The 17,526-nt window shown below is 39.8% G+C and overlaps 3 protein-coding genes across 6 annotated transcripts; all 3 read right to left on the bottom strand.

Annotated features, from left to right (window-relative positions):
- Positions 1 to 754: 754 nt before the first annotated feature.
- LOC122778731 (zinc finger protein 628-like) lies at positions 755 to 7,764 on the bottom strand. The gene is made up of 4 exons (XM_044040824.1): positions 6,925 to 7,764; positions 6,655 to 6,773; positions 6,318 to 6,435; positions 755 to 5,263 (listed from the first exon to the last, which is right to left on the bottom strand). Exons 1-4 carry the CDS (start codon positions 7,316 to 7,318, stop codon positions 4,275 to 4,277), a joined length of 1,620 nt encoding a protein of 539 aa, XP_043896759.1. The 5' UTR covers positions 7,319 to 7,764; the 3' UTR covers positions 755 to 4,274.
- Positions 7,765 to 7,849: 85 nt separating this feature from the next.
- On the bottom strand, positions 7,850 to 14,204 carry LOC122778873 (zinc finger protein 69 homolog). 4 transcript variants are annotated; one of them, XM_044040997.1, is made up of 6 exons: positions 14,028 to 14,204; positions 12,678 to 13,093; positions 12,140 to 12,270; positions 10,373 to 10,427; positions 10,143 to 10,233; positions 7,850 to 9,695 (listed from the first exon to the last, which is right to left on the bottom strand). In XM_044040997.1, exons 4-6 carry the CDS (start codon positions 10,415 to 10,417, stop codon positions 8,761 to 8,763), a joined length of 1,071 nt encoding a protein of 356 aa, XP_043896932.1. In that variant the 5' UTR covers positions 10,418 to 10,427; positions 12,140 to 12,270; positions 12,678 to 13,093; positions 14,028 to 14,204; the 3' UTR covers positions 7,850 to 8,760. The 4 variants fall into 4 exon arrangements, with proteins under 4 accessions (XP_043896932.1, XP_043896930.1, XP_043896933.1 ...); XM_044040995.1 differs by lacking the exon at positions 10,143 to 10,233; XM_044040998.1 differs by having other exon boundaries at positions 7,850 to 10,233.
- A 1,502-nt stretch (positions 14,205 to 15,706) lies between these two features.
- On the bottom strand, positions 15,707 to 17,505 carry mif (macrophage migration inhibitory factor). Its single transcript, XM_044039771.1, has 3 exons — positions 17,239 to 17,505; positions 16,079 to 16,251; positions 15,707 to 15,968 (listed from the first exon to the last, which is right to left on the bottom strand). Exons 1-3 carry the CDS (start codon positions 17,344 to 17,346, stop codon positions 15,902 to 15,904), a joined length of 348 nt encoding a protein of 115 aa, XP_043895706.1. The 5' UTR covers positions 17,347 to 17,505; the 3' UTR covers positions 15,707 to 15,901.
- Positions 17,506 to 17,526: the final 21 nt, after the last annotated feature.

Below are 17,526 nucleotides of genomic sequence, written 5' to 3' on the forward strand. Positions count from 1 at the left end.
AATTTTACATGGAGCAGGTCACAACCACTTTATTAGGTACACCTGCTTAAGTTCAAACCAAACATCAGAATAGGGGGAAAGAAGGTGATTTAAGGGACTTTGAATGTGTCAGACAGGCTGGTCTGAGTATTTTTTAGAAGCTGCTGATTTACAGGGATTTTCACACACAACTATCTCTAGGGTTTACAGAGAATATTTTCTACTGAGCTGCACTTCTCTAGGGTGAAAATGCCTTGTTGGTGACAGGGGTGAAGGACAATGGCCAGACTAGTTCAAGTGGACACATAGTCGAGAGTCACTCAAATAACCACCGGTTACAACAAAGGTATGCAGAGCACCATCTCTGAACACACAACACGTCCAACCTTAAGAGTAGATGGGTTACAGCAGCAGAAGATTACAGCTGTCACTTTATGAGGTACACATAATACCTGCAGCAGTGGCAGGTGGGTGCTGTTAAATCTATGTTGAAGCGACACCTGTTCCTGCAGGTTTTTGCCACTTGATTGTTTTAGTTGATTGTATTATATTATAATAATAATAATAATAATTATTATTATTATTATAATATCTAACTGGAAACTTCCCACTTCCCACATTTTTTCTCTCCCTCTTCTTAATTTCTCATAAAAGTGAAAACAAAAATATGTGTTTCAATGCTGGTAAATAATGAAGCTACATATATCAACTTTGACTTAAAACTGTACTAACGTCTGTGTTCATTTGTGCTGAATGAATGCAGACTACTGTATCGTCATCATCACATTTATTTATTTGATCTTTTTTTTGTCTTATTTCATACACGTAGTAGTTTGAGAGAAAGCCAGAATCTCTGTAGAGGGAGGTGAGTGGACTTCACACTCCAACACTGTTCAGGCTTGTAGCCAGTCTTTACACACGATAATGATCAGCATCATTCATCAGGAGCACCGGTGTGTCCAATCAGACGTGGCAATGCTTGTGAGTGTCTGTCTCTGCTGACCTGGTGCTTCTCTCCTTTTCCACCCCCACTCCATTGCACAGACACTGGGTTGCTTAGCAACCTAGGACCAGCCTATGGAGAACACATTCTCATTCATGCACACACACACACAGACGGAAAACCCAGGAACTCTGAAGGAGGACGATAATCTACGCCCACTCCAGCCTGCCATCATGCTCTGTGACCCCCAAAATGTGAAGAGAAGCAGCCAATGCCACTGACTGGTGGAGAGTCAACCGAGTAACTGTTCCTCAGAGCCACACACACACGCATATAAACGTGTGCACAGCAGGTCCAGGGTCTGACTGTTTGTCCCTGCAGTCAACTGTTGGCATGACAGACGACAGCTGATAGTGAAATAATCCAATCAGCATCTGTAATGAAATCACATCATATCCACGTCCACAACCTCTGTTTATATTTTGAGATTGTGGCAGATTACCAATGGATTTCAGCGTTGCCGCCGTGAAAAAAACCTGCCTTTTCCACACACACAAAGAGCTTTTAGGAATTCAAATTAAAAGCTCCGCAGCGTCTCCCCAGTCCAACGCTATTAGCACATTAAGTGAGTGTTTAAATACAGTCAGCAGACGATGGATCAACTCACTGCCTTCAGCAGCAAAGAGCACTGTAATATCCAAAAGAGGGGTTTCACTACAGTAATGGCAACCCTCGTGAAAGTGCAGCCTCGGGGGAACAGTGGGACTAGGTAGATTAGAACAACCCTTAGAGCCATGCTAAACTCCTTACAACCACACACACACACACGCACGGAGAATGATAAGTGTGCCCATTACAGCCATGACATGCATGAAAAAGTAAATGTAATGTTGGAAAGGTGTCGGTGCAAAAAATAAATGCACACATTCCTCAGTGGGGGTAAATACAGTACATGTTGGGATGGGAGGGTGTAGAAACTCAAGGGGACAATTTAACTCATGGGGGACTACAGGAGGGTGATGGAATGACTCCATGGGCCTGGGGCAAGGAGGCAGCAGGAGGCAAGGGGCGTGTGAACTTATTTATTTATTTAAGACAATTTATTTCATTAAAGCAGCAGCCTCGGGGGCAGGAGGGTGGGAGAGAAAAATGGTGATATTAAAAAGGCAAAGAGCACATTACACCCTGATCCCTGCTGGTGATCAACATTGGACCAAGGATAAAACTTAACAATATCAAATCTTTAGAGCCGTCACATAATAAATAGCGCATGCTTAAAAAGAATACATGATTCACTAACTACGTCTTTTGGAAATGGCTCGTTTATCTGTTCAAAATAACATTTTGCTCATGATTTACAATCATTTGTCTTCTTTAAAAACGGGGTCTGCATATAAAAAGATTTATACAAGAGTGTCCCACGGAGCGTTTAGGACTTCAATCAGTGCTTAAGACAAAACTGTTGGTAAAACCACTGGATTATGGCTGTTTTGAGCAGGTGCACTCAGGAAATATCTACACCCTACCTTTGGGCAACGCTCTTCTCACATTATGTCAGAGCAGGGTGTAATCCCTCCAGCCGGGTCAGCTGTTCATTTGTAGGCTTATCTGCATGGGGCAAAGCTGCTTAGGGCATAAAGGAGACAACACATAACCAAATACACAAACGGAAAAACAACAGCAATGTGAGCTGCGCTTATGAAACACACACACACACACACACACACACAGTTATTTTTAGACTCAAATCTGCCTACAGATTTGGTTTGATGCTATCATCTCCCATAAATACCACACTTGCATGGTACGTTCACCTGAAACGATCTTTTCTTGGTCAGTAGTTCAGTCCTTCAAACACACACACTTTGCCCCAGTATGTCACACATTACAAATCCATTACAGCCAGTGTCATACACTCTTACAACTTTCATTTTCATAACTATGAAATGAACACCTGGGGGGGGGGGAACGAGGTCAGTGGCAGCGGTCAGGTGATGTAATCTCTATGAGCAAACCAAGGTGTCAGCAGCCTGGGGAATAGGCACAAACAGCATAGTCCAGCCTCACTCAGCAGCTGAGACTGTGCGTGTGTGTGTGTAGATGGTCAAGAACAGAATCCTGCTACGGAACATTCCTCCCTAATGTGTTTTCATTGTAAGGGGTGGGAGACAAAAAGACAGTGTCTTGTCTTTCTTTTTTAATTTCCCCTGATGTTCTTTTGAAGCTTCCACAATGAAATCACATTAGACAGGGATGTTTAAGGACTGACGTGGAGGAGAGAGAGACCAGCTTTATATGCAGTTCAAATGTACAAATGAATATTGTTTTACGAGATCCTCAGAAACTTGTATTTTGGAGGTTCAAAGTGACTAGATTGAGTATACACACGAGTAAAAAGCATAAACTGGACTTCAGAATGCATTCTGTTGTTTTGTAACTTTGTCATGTCAGCCAGGTATATGTTTGTCTCCTTTAACCTTCCTGGTTAAATTATGGTTTAATAAATAAGTACAAGAGTGATGCAAGATGATATTGGTGCATTTACTTAAAAAAAAAATTTTTTTTTAAAAAATCATATGAAAATATAGGGCACATGGTATAGAAAGAAATGCTTTTGATCAATAATAAATTTCTAACGACATCCCCAAAATGATTTCTACAAATCTCTTGCATGATCACTCTGCCCCCTAGTGTCCGACAAGCAAAGGTTACTGTAGAGTTAGTGAGTCAACATGTCTTAGTTTCAAGCTGAAAATACAAGAAATAGAGTGTACAAGTATATTATTTGGCAAAAACGAGATGAATATAAAAGCACCTTTAACAACACAGTTATATACCTTTCGCAATCACATTTCTATCTTAAGAGCACAGTATAAATTAACTGGAGGAGTTGGGGAGTAGAAAAGCACAATTTTGCTGCGTCTGCCTGCCACATCTAATCTAATAATTAGAACTCCTTTATCAACTTAAAGAAAAAACTAATTTGATGTTACGTTATTTCAGTAATGAAATGACAAACTAAACTGAAAGAAGTTTTTACAACTGCTGAAAATATCAAGTCATTAATACAATTAAATACAAAGTTCACTCTTTTCGAGTCACCATTCATTTTGACACAAAAGCATAATTAAAAGACACAAATAACGTTCACTTTTATCTCATCTTTCCTCAATAAAAAAAAAAGTGATGTAGGTATATGAAATGGTTGTCATACATGAAATAAAAACGACAAAGAAAACTAAATACTTTGGAATAGTTTTCAGCTGTGCAGATGGAGATAACTGAAATAAGTTTCTAGACATTGCCAAACAATTTAAAGTGCAAAATCATTATTATAGGATTATGGGATTAATCACATGGGATTAGGGACTAGGTCAGGCTCCTGCTGATCTTCCATGTAGTATGGATCTCCTTGGTGGACCCTGTGATTGTGTACCCTCAGGTTCCCTCTGTGAGCAAATCTCTTCCCACACTCTGTGCAAGCAAAGGGCCTCTTGCCCATGTGAACATCCCGTTGGTGGGCTCTCAAGTTCCCGCTGCGGGCAAAGCGTTTACCACACTGAGCGCAGCCAAAAGGGCGCTCTCCTGTGTGTGTGCGAGTATGCACCGTCAGCTCCGAGGGAGTGAGGAAGCTCTTGTCACAAAACTGACAGGGATGCAGTCGGACTCCTGTGTGGCGCAAAAGGTGTCTGCGCTGGTGGGAGGGGTAAGTAAAACACTTGGTACAATACGGGCAGGTGTAAGGTCGTACGTTTCCTCCACCAGGAGCTGGAGGGTGACTGAGGGCATTGGTGTGTCGTAGCGTAAGCGACTGTGAATTTGACTGTGGTCTGAGAGGGTCTCTGACACCCAGGGATGTGACACGCCGTGTGAGACTGATATTCATCCTCCCACCCCTGTCGTCTCTGGGTCTCCATGGTGATTCACCAGAGGGAGCTTGTGGCTGATCTTCCCGAGCCTCAGTCTGTCCCATGCCCCGGCCCTGGCCCGAATTCTGATTGGAGTTCTGGTTCTCATGCTCCTGGTCCAAAAAAGGGAAGGAGCCATCACCACTTTCGTTACTGGCCTCGTCAGGTCCAAAACCAGGTCTGAAGCAGGGTGCGTCTGTGCCAGCACTACTGCTAGCTGGCACAGAGCAGCTAGTGCCATCTGCCTGCAGATTCTCCAGACCAGATTCTCGGGTGGCATCCAACCGCGGTAACCACTCCCCTGGTTGAGTTAAGCCTGGGTCAGACCTGGGGGAACAACATCCACTCTGGGAGATGGAGAGAAAAGGGGTGGCGGCTTGATCCTGAAGGGGTCTATGGTCTGCACTGTGAGGGTCCTGAACCCAGTGAGACACTGCAGACAGAAGAGGGGACTCAGTGGTGTAGACTACGTGATAAGCAGGTACACACCGAAAACCCTGGACAAAAATGGCAAGGGTTGCCATATAACCACTTAGAAAGGCATCACAAAATAATCCAAGTTAAATTAAGCTGAAGCAACAACTGGCCCTGAATCTACAGTCCCTTTTGAGGACAATGTTTTTGCAGAAAAAATGCAGACGGTAACATTACTCCCACTGTGAGCAGATATTTGAGCTTATTGCTTTTTTTTGCAGGGGATGTTGTCAATGTACTCACTACAGTAGCGCACACTACACCAGTGGAAAAGCACACATTTAATTCAAAATGTTTTGGAAAAACAGAGCATGACTATTTGAAAATGGTTGTGTAATTTTTTTTTTTCTACTTATATTCATTTAACCCTTATTTATACAGGGAAATCCTTGAGAGCAAGCTCTCATTTTAAGTTAGTTACAGTTCCGGCAAAAAATAATAAACTAAAGAAACATACATACAAAAGCTCACAAATGTATACCTACACTCAAAAATACAACAAAATACAAATATGAGTCTGTGTGGTACACTACGTTACAGATTGGAATGGTGTGGGCTGTGCCCAGCAGCCACAGCGACAACATCAGACATTTATCGAACGCAACCCAACAGACAACAGAGGACATCCAGCAGCTCTTCTTTTCCTGCTCGGTTTGTCTTGACAAGACGTCAAGCTTTGTATGAGAATAGACTGCAGGCGTTTGCCTCGACTTCCATGGGAACACTGATCGCAAGGTAGTGACGCTTTTATGTCGCCCAATTAGCTGACTGTTATGGGTGGAGCTTGTTTAAACCTACTGTACCATTTTACTCTGGTGCCCCAAAAGAAGGGTACCAAAAATGGAACAGTTGGGGTTATTTTGGTACTACTCCTAATGGAAACACAAAAAATACATACTGTACTGTACCAAACCATACCAATCAGTGGAAACACAGCTTTAGATGAGCACTAATGCACAGAAGAACTGGATCAAGGTCTGACAAGGTGCTCTCTGGCTAATTTATTAACTTACTTTTAGCCTTGGCTTGCGTGACAGACAGGGTATCTATCTGCCTCTGGTCCCCAGCGGTAAGTGCTCCTTCTTCAGCTTGGACTGACACAGACCCCGGGGTAGGCTGTGATCCAGCACGCTGTGAAGAATAGGTAAAAGACATTTTTTAAACTAAGGAGATACAGACAAATGATGGAAAAGATGGGAAGAAGTCAACTTAGTGCAATAAGCAAACATTAGTACGATAATAGATGAGAAGCAGCAGCAAAACTTCATGTATCAATGGCTACGGGTGCCCTTTTTAAATCCATAAATGTGTGATTGTGATTTTAAATGGAAACCAGGTCAGGGGTCTGACCTCATGTTTTACTGAAGCTCCATCGTGGCCTGTGACCTCCTCTTTCAGTCCGCTGAGGCTCTGACTGAGCCCTTCTATTGGGTCTTGGTGAGAAGCTGCATCATTTCCAACATTCACTACTGTGAAAGAAACATTAAGGAGTCAGTTTATCTGTAAATTCCTAAAGCTAGCTCAGAATTTCGATATCCTGAGTTGACTAGTACAATAATACATTTCGGTTGCAGTAGGATCTTCACATGAATTGTAGGAATGACATGTCAGCAATAATACCTGATCCTGTCAGTATCAAACTGCCATCTCGCTCTCCTGGTGGCACCTCTCCATCCTCGCTGCACCCGCTCTTCGTCTTCTGCCTCCTCTCGAGCTTGTTACGGAGGAGGTGAACCTCCTCTGTCTTCTGCACCAGCTCCGCCTGCTGCTCACACAGGCTGCTCTCGAAGATCTTGGCGATCTCGCACACAGCGGCTGCCAGCAGTGAGTCCATGACGGTGGCCAGCTGAGCATGGAAAGCGCTCCTGGCAGACTCCATTGTCCTGAGTTTCACCGACTGTGTCTTTATGTCAGCGGTCGACTCGCTCGGTTTTCTTCTCCGTCTGGCCTCCAGGTGCAGCTGGGGAACAAAGTGGCTACCACTGCACACTCCTCTGCCCTGAGCTGCTGCCATGTTAAACAGCTACGCCATCTCTACACCTTATCACAGCCATTAGCTTTTAAAATACTGGTGGTTAAATACGACTTTTCAAAGATATGTCTCAGCTGCTACACACAGTGATGACATGTACAATGTTTTGTAAAACGCCAGTTTGCACAGCTTACATATTTAGAAAATATCTACAGTCATTTATAGGGAATCAGGTTGTAAACAAGCAGTCAATGCGGAACGTGTGCTAGCTAGCGTTACCTTCGGCTAATGTGTAAACAGAGACCCAATGAGGCGGTTTTACCGAGCGTGTTCAGGTCGAAAAGAGCCCGCCGTGGATATGCAGCGTAAAAGGCAAAAGTCGCAAACCGCCAATTGCTGAATATCTGCACATTTCTACATCAAATTCACGAAAACACTACACTTTCCTCGTCCTCTAACTAGCAGGTTGGTGTCTGTGGCGTGATAGCGTTGCAAGTCTCGCGATAAGAAAACTTAACGTCCACAGAGAAAGACACTACAAAACCCCAAATAAATGGCATCACTCAACATAAATGTATAAAAACTGAGTTTTATTGGACGTAAATTATGACATTGTTTCCTCACTTGAACAGTGTTTTTAGATGACATCAACCATTATTGCTACCAGCTACTTCTACAACTGGAAATTTAAAAAAAAGTTGCCTAGTAACTAGTTAAAAACCAACATGATTTTTTAACATTATGTATTGCAATGGTCTGAAAACATTGTTTGGATGCAGTAATTTCTTACATACAGAAAGCTGAACATTTTTTTGAATGTAACATTTGAAAGTAGTAGGTCTGCTTTGAGGAAATTAAAATGGTACATGACATTTCCAGCGCACATCTGTATTCAAACTACTTTTTATTGTTATTGCAACAAATGGTCGATGGTAGAACAGTAGCACCTGGTGGTGAATATGGAACATAAACTAACATTTTTTTTACACCGGGCTCATCAAACTGGCCTGACAAGTCATACTCAAACTCATACTGCATTAGACAGATGCATTAACAACACACACACACACAAATTCTTTCATGTATTCACCCAAATTAAAAATTTCTGATTTCAGTATATTTTATTGTATCACAGTAATATTGATATTCAACAGAAATGTGGTATACTGATATGAAAATAATATTATAACGAATATGATCACACCTCATAAAAAGTAAAAAATAAAGTTGAACTAAATCTGGCGATGAAAGCTGATCGATCCCAGAAAGTCCAGTCTTTCGTCCCAATGGGGGACGTGAACGGTACAGTGACTTAACTGTGGCAACGCGTCATGTGAGTCAAGAGGTGAGCTTTAATGTAGAAGCCTTTTCCACAAACCTTACAGGTAATATGCTTTTCAACTGAGCATTTGGACACATGCTTATTATATCTTGCCTTTGTTAAGTACAGCTTCTTGCACTTCTCACTGTGGCAGCCCCATAACTCAATGGAATCTTTTTCGGTGCATGCAACGATGTTGAATAGTACGAAACATTGCTGGACACATGTGACATTTTAACGGCTTCTCTCCCGTGTGGATACGATAGTGTTCAACCAAACTGAATTTGGTTTTTAATAACTTCTGACAAATGGAGCAGATATAACCATTGGACCTGCGTTTACCCATGGTTTGCCATTCAGACCTTTTGTGCAGACTTTGTTCTCTCTGGACATTGTTTTGAGCGTCTTTGCTGGACAAATTCAAATACTCAGAAGCTTCCGTGTCTTCTAGAGGCATGGTCCAAGCAAGGTCACCTTGAGGCTCACTGGGATTCATTTGGCCGTGGTGAATTTTCCTTATGTGCGTTTTGAGTGACGAGTCTTTGGTGAATTTCTTTGGGCAGATACTGCATCTAAATGGTTTTTCACCAGTATGAACACGCATGTGGTCCTTGCGCTTGGCCTTTGTTAAGAACATCTTGTGGCAGTAAACACAGGAGTGTTTCTTGGTGGGTCTAACTCTCTGAACTGACAATTCACTATGGTGGCCAAAGGGTGGTGAGCTTTCCACCTGCTTTCTTGACCTTTGTTTGATGCGTAATGCTCTCCTTGCCATCCTCGACAACAATCTCTTCAATTTTCTGCAGTTTTGTTTATGATATTCTAAACTATTTGGTAAAGGAAACATTTTTCTGCAACCTCGACAACTCATGTGTGATCGTGTGTGCATGGTTAGGCCAATGCCTTTATCAAATACCTTCCCACAAAGTTTGCAGGAATACATTTCACCATTATTTTCCACTGTCTCCTCAGTAGACTTACTGGTCGCATTTTCCTCTCTTATGTCGAGGAGAAGGTCATTTATGTTGCCTCGCCCCCCTGAGACACACTTTAGTAGGATTGTGTCTTGAGTTTGCTGACTCTTATTTAATGTGGAACCTGTAAGAGAAAACATTACATAAAAATGTAACAACGACTGAGTGAAATATCACAACTGACATGAAAACTATTTAATTTAATGGAATGAGAGCAATGTGATTTTGTAAAAAACATTGGGGCAATCACATTTTATTTTCTAATTTATGTCAACAAACTAAGGGTCATTACAAATTTGTTGAAATCCCAGTGTAGGAAAATACAATTTCATAATGTATGGGACTTAAAAAAACTTAACAGCAACAAATCAAGAGAGCTGATTTACTTTCCAGTCTTCATCATAGTTGTAACCTTCTGTATCCTCTCTCATACAAGCAAAGCTTTATGCTTCTGCAAGAATAATTGTGGCTGTATCTTTACGCAAAGATTACAAAAACTGATCACCACCTCAACAACAGCAATGCAGTTATTCTAATTTACAATCAGACAATAATTTTCGCGGGTACTCGCCTTTGTGCATATAACCCATAGTAACCATGCAGGTTACCAAGAACAGAGGTGATGTAAACTCTGGTAGAATGCTACTACTATTAATCACAACCTGGCAAAAAAAAATTTTCATTATGCAGAACAACAAGTACACTTTTTTAATTTAAGGTTGACTATCCTTAACTTAATTAACAATGCTGAATATTAACAAAACAACAGTGAATAATGAATGAAAACATGAAGTAACTCACATCTTGTGGATTTCCTGACACCCTTTGTTTGCTGGTCAATGTCATGGCTGATCACCTTTAAGAGACAGACATTAATGGTTAAACTGTATCTCTAAGGAAGAACAATGCAGTGCCAAGAAAGAAACATGGGTAGCAGCCTATGAATAGATTCATTTTCTGGATGTTTTCACACTTTGTGTGTGAATGTGAGGAAGTGACTCAAAGTTCATTAAAGCAGTAAAACAAAAATACAACCTGCCCCAAAAGGTTGACAATATGGTTTGCAGTCTGTCAGAAAATTAAAGGACATATCAGTACTTCAGTCTTTCCTGCAAACATTTATACCAGAGTAAAAAGATCACAAGTTACAGTCCATCAGATCAAATCATCAAACTTCTGTGCGAAAAACACGAAGACTCAAGCCACCCCAGATGATGGATTTATAGAATGAAGTGTATCCACCTCCACTGTGCTGGGTGACGAGACTTTACAGGGCACTCATTGAAATACTTGGAAATTAAAAATTTCAACCCAAGACTTTTTTTCTTTTGATACATTTTTCAAAATGTATTATTTTCATGAAGAAAAGCAAGGTCTATGAAGTGATCATATAAGGTCCCTAGACCGTCTGTCATTAAAAAAATCCAAACAAGTGTAGGTAGAAGAATATACAAGAAAAAACACAAACATTTTAGAACATTCTTCTAATACAGGAACTATAAGAATGTTCAAGAAAAACACAAATTAACGTTTAACTTGAACAGGCACTTGTGAAACACTGCCTCCAAACGTCACTAGAGGTCACCAGATCATCCTCATTATTAGATCTCTGCTTCATGGTATCTAGTGAAGCAGGTACGCTCAGCATTTAGGCAGAGGTGGACCTTGCAGACTCAAAATGTTCCCCTTCTTGCTGCAGTACTTGCAGGTCTGGCAGCTGCTGTACACAGGGACACGTCAAACCGCACAGACTCAGCGAACAGTTGCATATACCACCTCTTTGACCTCATGGGGGTCATCTCCTCTATGGACTTGAGTGGAGGTCGTCCAATTGTCTTGTGGTAACGCACAGTAACGTGGTCTCTTATGACTACGTACTTTACCAAATATAGTTCCTTGCCCAGTAAAGGGTTAAGCTGACAGCTAGTCGTAGGTAGGTAGAGCACCACCCATGAACTTAAAAATATCATTGTTTCAAGCTGACGGATCATAAAATCACTTTGCTCGTCAGTCCAAAAGTTTTTACTGGCCTGGATTTTGTCATATTTGTGTTGCTGTCGTCTTATTCTTCTATGCACCAGCCAGAGATTACGCTAGAAAATATTTTTGACAGTCAATGTGGCCGTTAATATTTCAAAATTCCAGCCATGCGTATTTAATGTCGGGCATACAGTATTCTTAAATAGAAACACATAAAACAGAGCTGTGGATGTTCAGTGCAGCTGACTGTGTGCGGAACAATCACCGATCTGTTTTTTTTTTTTATTCAAATAAAAAAAGGTTTTGTTTACTCCTCTTTGTTTTATGATTAAACACTTTTTTCAGACTTTTGTCAGGCTAACAAATTTAGAAGTCTAGTTTTACTCAGAGTGACATTTTTTCTAATGTCATGTGAACTTGGCTCCTCCTGGTGAAAGATTGTGTCGTGTAGTGTGGGACCAATCCTAGATAGTACATCATGTAGTGTGGGGTGCATAGCAATAGTTTGATTCTGAAAGTCAAAGTGGTGTGTACTACTTTGATTCACGGGGTCAAACTGTAATGCCACCATGCCCAGGCTTTACACACCTCCTCCTTGATGATTGGAATGCGGTGCACAGGAATCAGCAGTCGCCGAAGTCTTATACTTGGACACACAATGTCCTCTTGCTTGGGGATTGTTGTTTCATTAGCCATGGGAGCACACCAGTCATCAGGCACTAGAGGTGAAACACACAAACATGACCAAGTTGCACAAGAAAGGGGTGTAAGAGTGCCTTTCCTTTTCTTTTGATCTACGTCATAGTAATAAAGATACAAAGTGTTTTCTTTGCAACCCCTATATGAACTTGCAACTAGAACTGGTTACTTTAGCAATATTGAACGACAATTATAAATTATGTAATGCTCAGCACCCTCATTAAACACTTATAATCTGCAACATGTAGCTTTTTTTTGTTTTCACTTCACTCTTTTTTGGTCAATTAGTGTCAAAACGAAGTAACAAAACATGAACATGGTGAATACTAAAATCATCTTTAACAGTTAAGTCAGGTAACAAACTTGTGACAATGAGATTGTGTTCACAAAACAGCTTTCACAGAGGAAAGCAGCATATTATATATACCTTCATAGTCAATCTCAGGAACATCAGTAGTTTGTCCAGATGGGTTCATGTCAACTCCAGGCTCTCTTTGAGTCTCACTGATGTGAGTTTTACTCTCCTCCGCTTCTTGGGTAAGTTTACAATCCCAGTCTCTCAGCTTGAGCTCTGCAGTCTGCAACTTTACTTTAAGATGTGCAACTTCTTCGCCTTTCTGCACCAACGCCAATTGATGGTCATGTAGGCTGTCCTCAAAGATCCTCATTATGTCACATACAGCTTTTTTCAGGGTTGCCTCCATGTTGAGGGTCAGCTGGGCCCGAAAACCACTTGTCAGAAGGTCGCTCATCTTTGATTATGGCTGGTTATCAGCTTACAGATGTGCTTAATAAGAATTCTTGTGTAATGCTGTAGTGGTCGTTTTGCAAATACCCTTCTCCCTAAACACAAAGATAAGAGGTCAGATTATGGTTAGCTACAATAGCAGGATATAATTAAACCAAGCATAACTCTAAACCCGAAACTCTTTTCCCACATATCTGCCAAGCCGGGAATGTTCCTATAGAAGTACGATACTTTAGAAATGTTGTTGTGGGTTTATTTTTTTGCCCGCATGTTGAGTAGACATGTTTTGCTTGCAAAAAAAGGACATGACAGCAAGAGATCACAAAGCACATCATCATGTGAAAATAAAGTAAAGTAAATTTGCTTTTGACAGTGGCATCAAGCCCATTTACTCTTCACGTCTACCAGCCACAGAAGAAGAAGAAGAAAATAATAAGAAAGCAAAAAACTAATGGCCATTTTAGGACATTAGTCAAATAGTTGTTAATGGTAAACAGCTTCTTAGGCAGACATACTATACATTAATGCGTTGAGTGCTGTCTCTGTAAAAACATTTAGCAGTAATCATAATCCTGATGAAATTGTCTGCAGCAATGTATTTTCACTTCTGGTATTGGGTTTCGTCACCTCGACCTGGCAAACCTGCTTACTAGTCTGAAAGCATGCAGAACACGACGGAAACGTGTACACAGACAAGTGATGAATTAAAACACTGCACTTATTAGTTAACATCGTTTTGATTGCGAGTATGTGTTTATAGTTTTTAAAACTGTATTACGACATTAGCCGGTAATGCTGGCTCCAAATGCTAGTCGGGTCTTTCTGAAGAAATCACGTTTTCTTTGATGACTCATAGCCACATACATTAACGATGATTATGTATAACCTAAACGTTTCTCTAAAGCACATATTATCAGTTACTAACACGCTGCTATCACATCCTGGCACGAAGTAATGAAGGAAACGGCAGAAGTTGCTAAACAATGCTAAACAATGAAATGATGTTGTACATGCTGGGTACTTACTGACCGTTTAGCGGGAATGTTCACTTTGTCAAAGTCACCAAGTGGTCCGCAGCTTTGTCTTGATCCCGTGACCAAATCACACGAACAGTGTTGATTTAAATACTAAATCACCTTCTTTCATTTCCTACGCCGCCAGTCCGCCATTTTCAACTAAGCTCCCAGAAGCTGAGAAGCGAGGGAAATTGTAATGCACCGTCATCCACCGTCATTTCCGCTTCCTGCTACTTTGTTGTTTGAGTCATTGTATAGTATAATGTAATATAATGTAATATAATATAATATAATATAATATAATATAATATAATATAATATAATATAATATAATATAATATAATATAATATGATATAATATAATATAATATAATATAATATGATATGATATAATATAATATAATATAATATAATATAATATAATATAATAGTCTATGATGAACCTATTTTAATTCTTATTTGCATATATTGTATATACATATATATATACATATATAAAATATGTAAAAAATTATTCTTTAAAAAAAAAACCACAGCATCAGACAATGTATTCACCTTTATGTGTGATCTGTATACTTCATAATATGGGCCTCACTAGTTTTGCTGACCTTAAACCAGAGTGCAAAGAAAATGAAACAAATAACAAAAAACAACTTAAATAATAATAATTAGAGTCACCTTATCATTGGCTGTATCTTAATCTAATTTCACTATACTATTGTGTGAGGAAGAGGAGGACGATGAGAGGACAAATCATCTTATTGGGAATAAATCCGCCTCCTGTGTAAAGTCTGTAGTTGACTTTGCTCTGCCTTTTTACACCACTGTGTTTTAATGGAGATAATTGTGTTACTCCAGGAGCTCAATATTCAGATCATTAATGGCCCTGACTTCTACATCCAAAAAGGAACAAAAGTGGACGACAAGTATGAGTGAGGCCAGACCAGGACTATAGTAGACAGTACAGTGGTTTGGAACAGGCCCCAAAGATTTCCTCTATATGGATCTGCAAGGGCCTATAAACACTTTTTCATACCAGTGATAAAATGAGATGCAGTGTATTTACAATATTTGTTCTCACTTCAGTCTCAAAGGTGGAAAAATATTTACTCTGAGAAGGTCCAGCACATTTGATGTCTTTATTAGTATACTATTGCTCTCTTCATCTTTAGCTATGATAAATGTGTATTAACCACACAGGTGTCGTGTACATTATGCTAATTCTGATAAAAACCTACAATATATTTTTTGTCCATACCTATTGTTTTTAAAACATATATTTCACAAAAACAAACAAATACTTCCTGCAAAAGTTGATAAAGTATTTCTTATCTCAGGTCAGTTATACACAGTGTGTGTGTAGTTTGGTGAAGACAGATAGCAACATATATCAGTTATTTGAATAATTTTAGCATTTTGATTAAGACAATTTAATTTTTCCTGGATAATCTACATAAAAGCTTAATGCAATTTGAATTTGGAGGCCAAACAATTCATTTCATGTTGGATATTTTGACAATCATATTAGTTAAAGCACAGGTGATATTGATGATAATGATTAATTAAACAGTTTCAGCTTCAGTGTCCAGTTAAGGTTAATAAAAAGTAAAAGATATTGTCTTTTAAAGGATGTTTTTCATGGTTAAAATGTAATGTTTGTGGGGCTAGACAGTCAAGGAAATAACTGATTCATTTATCGTTTACAGGGTTTGCTTTATTGCATTTAAAATAGTGAAGAATCAGTGCAAAGCTTAGGGGTCATGCTAAGTGCTTTTAAAGTTGTACAGTTTATTTGCCAATGGACTATCAGGTGTCTCCTCTGTCTGTACATAAACATTTTACACAATACTGGAATGATTCACTAATTCAGTGTTTTTAAACTTCATCTCAGCCGAAGGTCGAGTTATTCCAGGCCACATTGGCTGCGTCCATGTCGAAAAAGTTAATATAAATCCTGAAACAGACACAAAGAAAAACAGGTTAATGAGTGTGCCGGTATTTTGTGTTTATCATCATCCTGCTACATTTAGTTATCAAACTGTCAGCAGTGGTTGATGTGTGTACCTGTCAGGAGAGATGCTCAGGTGTTTGTTGAGGAGTCCACACAGGACTTCAGAGTATTTCTTGTTCTGAGCACCACTGATTTTGCCAATACTGTGGAGGGAGCAGAGTGCACAGGGATCTCCTTTTCCTCCAAACATCATCATTTGGTCAGGATTGATCTGCACAGCGATGTACTGATATACAAAAGACAGATACAAACAAAAGAGATTTCAGCATAAACTGGATGGATCGACAGAAGTGTTACTTTTTAAAGACTTTGTAAGACTGTGAAAAGTGAGGGCAGGCACATCAGAATCCCACACACCCTGCAGACATTCTTATCTCACCAATCTACCAACAATGATGTGAGTATTGATAAATTGGTCTGCATTGGTAGATACATTGCTAAATAAGTTAAGTCTCTAGTCTACCTGATAGTATGACTTGTTACATAACAACCAGTTCAAAGGCCAATACTGGTGCAAGTCATTTCAGCCATGTATTATGGGGTTTCAATAAGGGAAGAGGCATATTTATCATTTAGAGATAGAGAAATATATATATTTTTTAAATGCAAGACATCAATTGTCAGTCTCAGTAGAGTATTTTTTAAAAACTTAAACATGCTCAGCATTTGTCTTGTATTATATAATCCAGTTTATGTGATTTGCTCAACCTCTGGGTTTAGTGAACTGATCAATGATCAACCCCGTGATAATATTCTTGAAATAACAGTCTCTGTTTGCATGATTGCACAAGGCTCTTGTATGCTTTTTCCTTTCTTTCGGTCTTTTTACAACGGTTACTTGTCAAGCAGGTTTCCCTGTATTTGACTGCAGGGCTGAACAATTTGAGGAAACTATTCAATTGAGGGTTTTCTTCCAAATATAGCAATTTATATCTGCTCTGCAATATTAATATCCTACTTTGGTTGAACATTCTATGTTTGTTTTAATAGAAAACAAGCTGTGCACACGACCACACACAATACATGACACAAACAAATTACCAGCCACTCAAAAGTACATTCTCATGCATTACATTAGTCACTGACCGCTTTATTATGTACATCTGTTTCATTTGATACTGTAGCCTTTCCATCTCACACCATATTTAGCATCAACAAGATTTCCATACGAAAACGATTAATTCACTATTTGTTATTTGTTATTTGTCTTTACCTGTGCAGGTTTGCCCATAGCTTTAGCCAGCTTCTCCGTGGCCTCAGACAGCAGCGCCGCTGGCACTTCACTCTGGGCCACGTTAGTATTCACCACAAACATCGGCATGATTGCAGATTCTAAGTGCTGCTCCACGTGTCTTCTTTGGAAATCTAAGTTGTTAATATTATTAGAATTCACGAAAAACCCTCAAATGATGCGACGAAGTCCGGGAAGTAAAGAGCACAACTCTTCTTCCTCGTCTTCTTCTGTTGGGTTTATTGATAGTTGGCAACTTGCGTTAAGGTG

The sequence above is a fragment of the Solea senegalensis genome, linkage group LG12 (assembly GCF_019176455.1).
Source record: "Solea senegalensis isolate Sse05_10M linkage group LG12, IFAPA_SoseM_1, whole genome shotgun sequence".
Taxonomy (NCBI): domain Eukaryota; kingdom Metazoa; phylum Chordata; class Actinopteri; order Pleuronectiformes; family Soleidae; genus Solea; species Solea senegalensis.

Excerpts from the sequence above, each read along its gene's own strand:
- mif (XM_044039771.1), bottom strand. The coding sequence starts at position 17,346 with ATGCCGATGTTTGTGGTGAATACTAACGTGGCCCAGAGTGAAGTGCCA. Across the intron at positions 16,252-17,238 it reads CTATGGGCAAACCTGCACAG|TACATCGCTGTGCAGATCAA; the intron begins GTAAAGACAAAT and ends TTTGTATATCAG. Across the intron at positions 15,969-16,078 it reads CTGAGCATCTCTCCTGACAG|GATTTATATTAACTTTTTCG; the intron begins GTACACACATCA and ends TGTCTGTTTCAG.
- LOC122778731 (XM_044040824.1), bottom strand. The coding sequence starts at position 7,318 with ATGGCAGCAGCTCAGGGCAGAGGAGTGTGCAGTGGTAGCCACTTTGTT. Across the intron at positions 6,774-6,924 it reads TTTGATACTGACAGGATCAG|TAGTGAATGTTGGAAATGAT; the intron begins GTATTATTGCTG and ends TTTCTTTCACAG. Across the intron at positions 6,436-6,654 it reads GAGCTTCAGTAAAACATGAG|CGTGCTGGATCACAGCCTAC; the intron begins GTCAGACCCCTG and ends TATTCTTCACAG.
- LOC122778873 (XM_044040995.1), bottom strand. The coding sequence starts at position 13,002 with ATGAGCGACCTTCTGACAAGTGGTTTTCGGGCCCAGCTGACCCTCAAC. Across the intron at positions 12,271-12,677 it reads TCCTGAGATTGACTATGAAG|TGCCTGATGACTGGTGTGCT; the intron begins GTATATATAATA and ends TTTCACCTCTAG. Across the intron at positions 9,696-10,372 it reads TGTCAGGAAATCCACAAGAT|GTTCCACATTAAATAAGAGT; the intron begins GTGAGTTACTTC and ends TTTCTCTTACAG.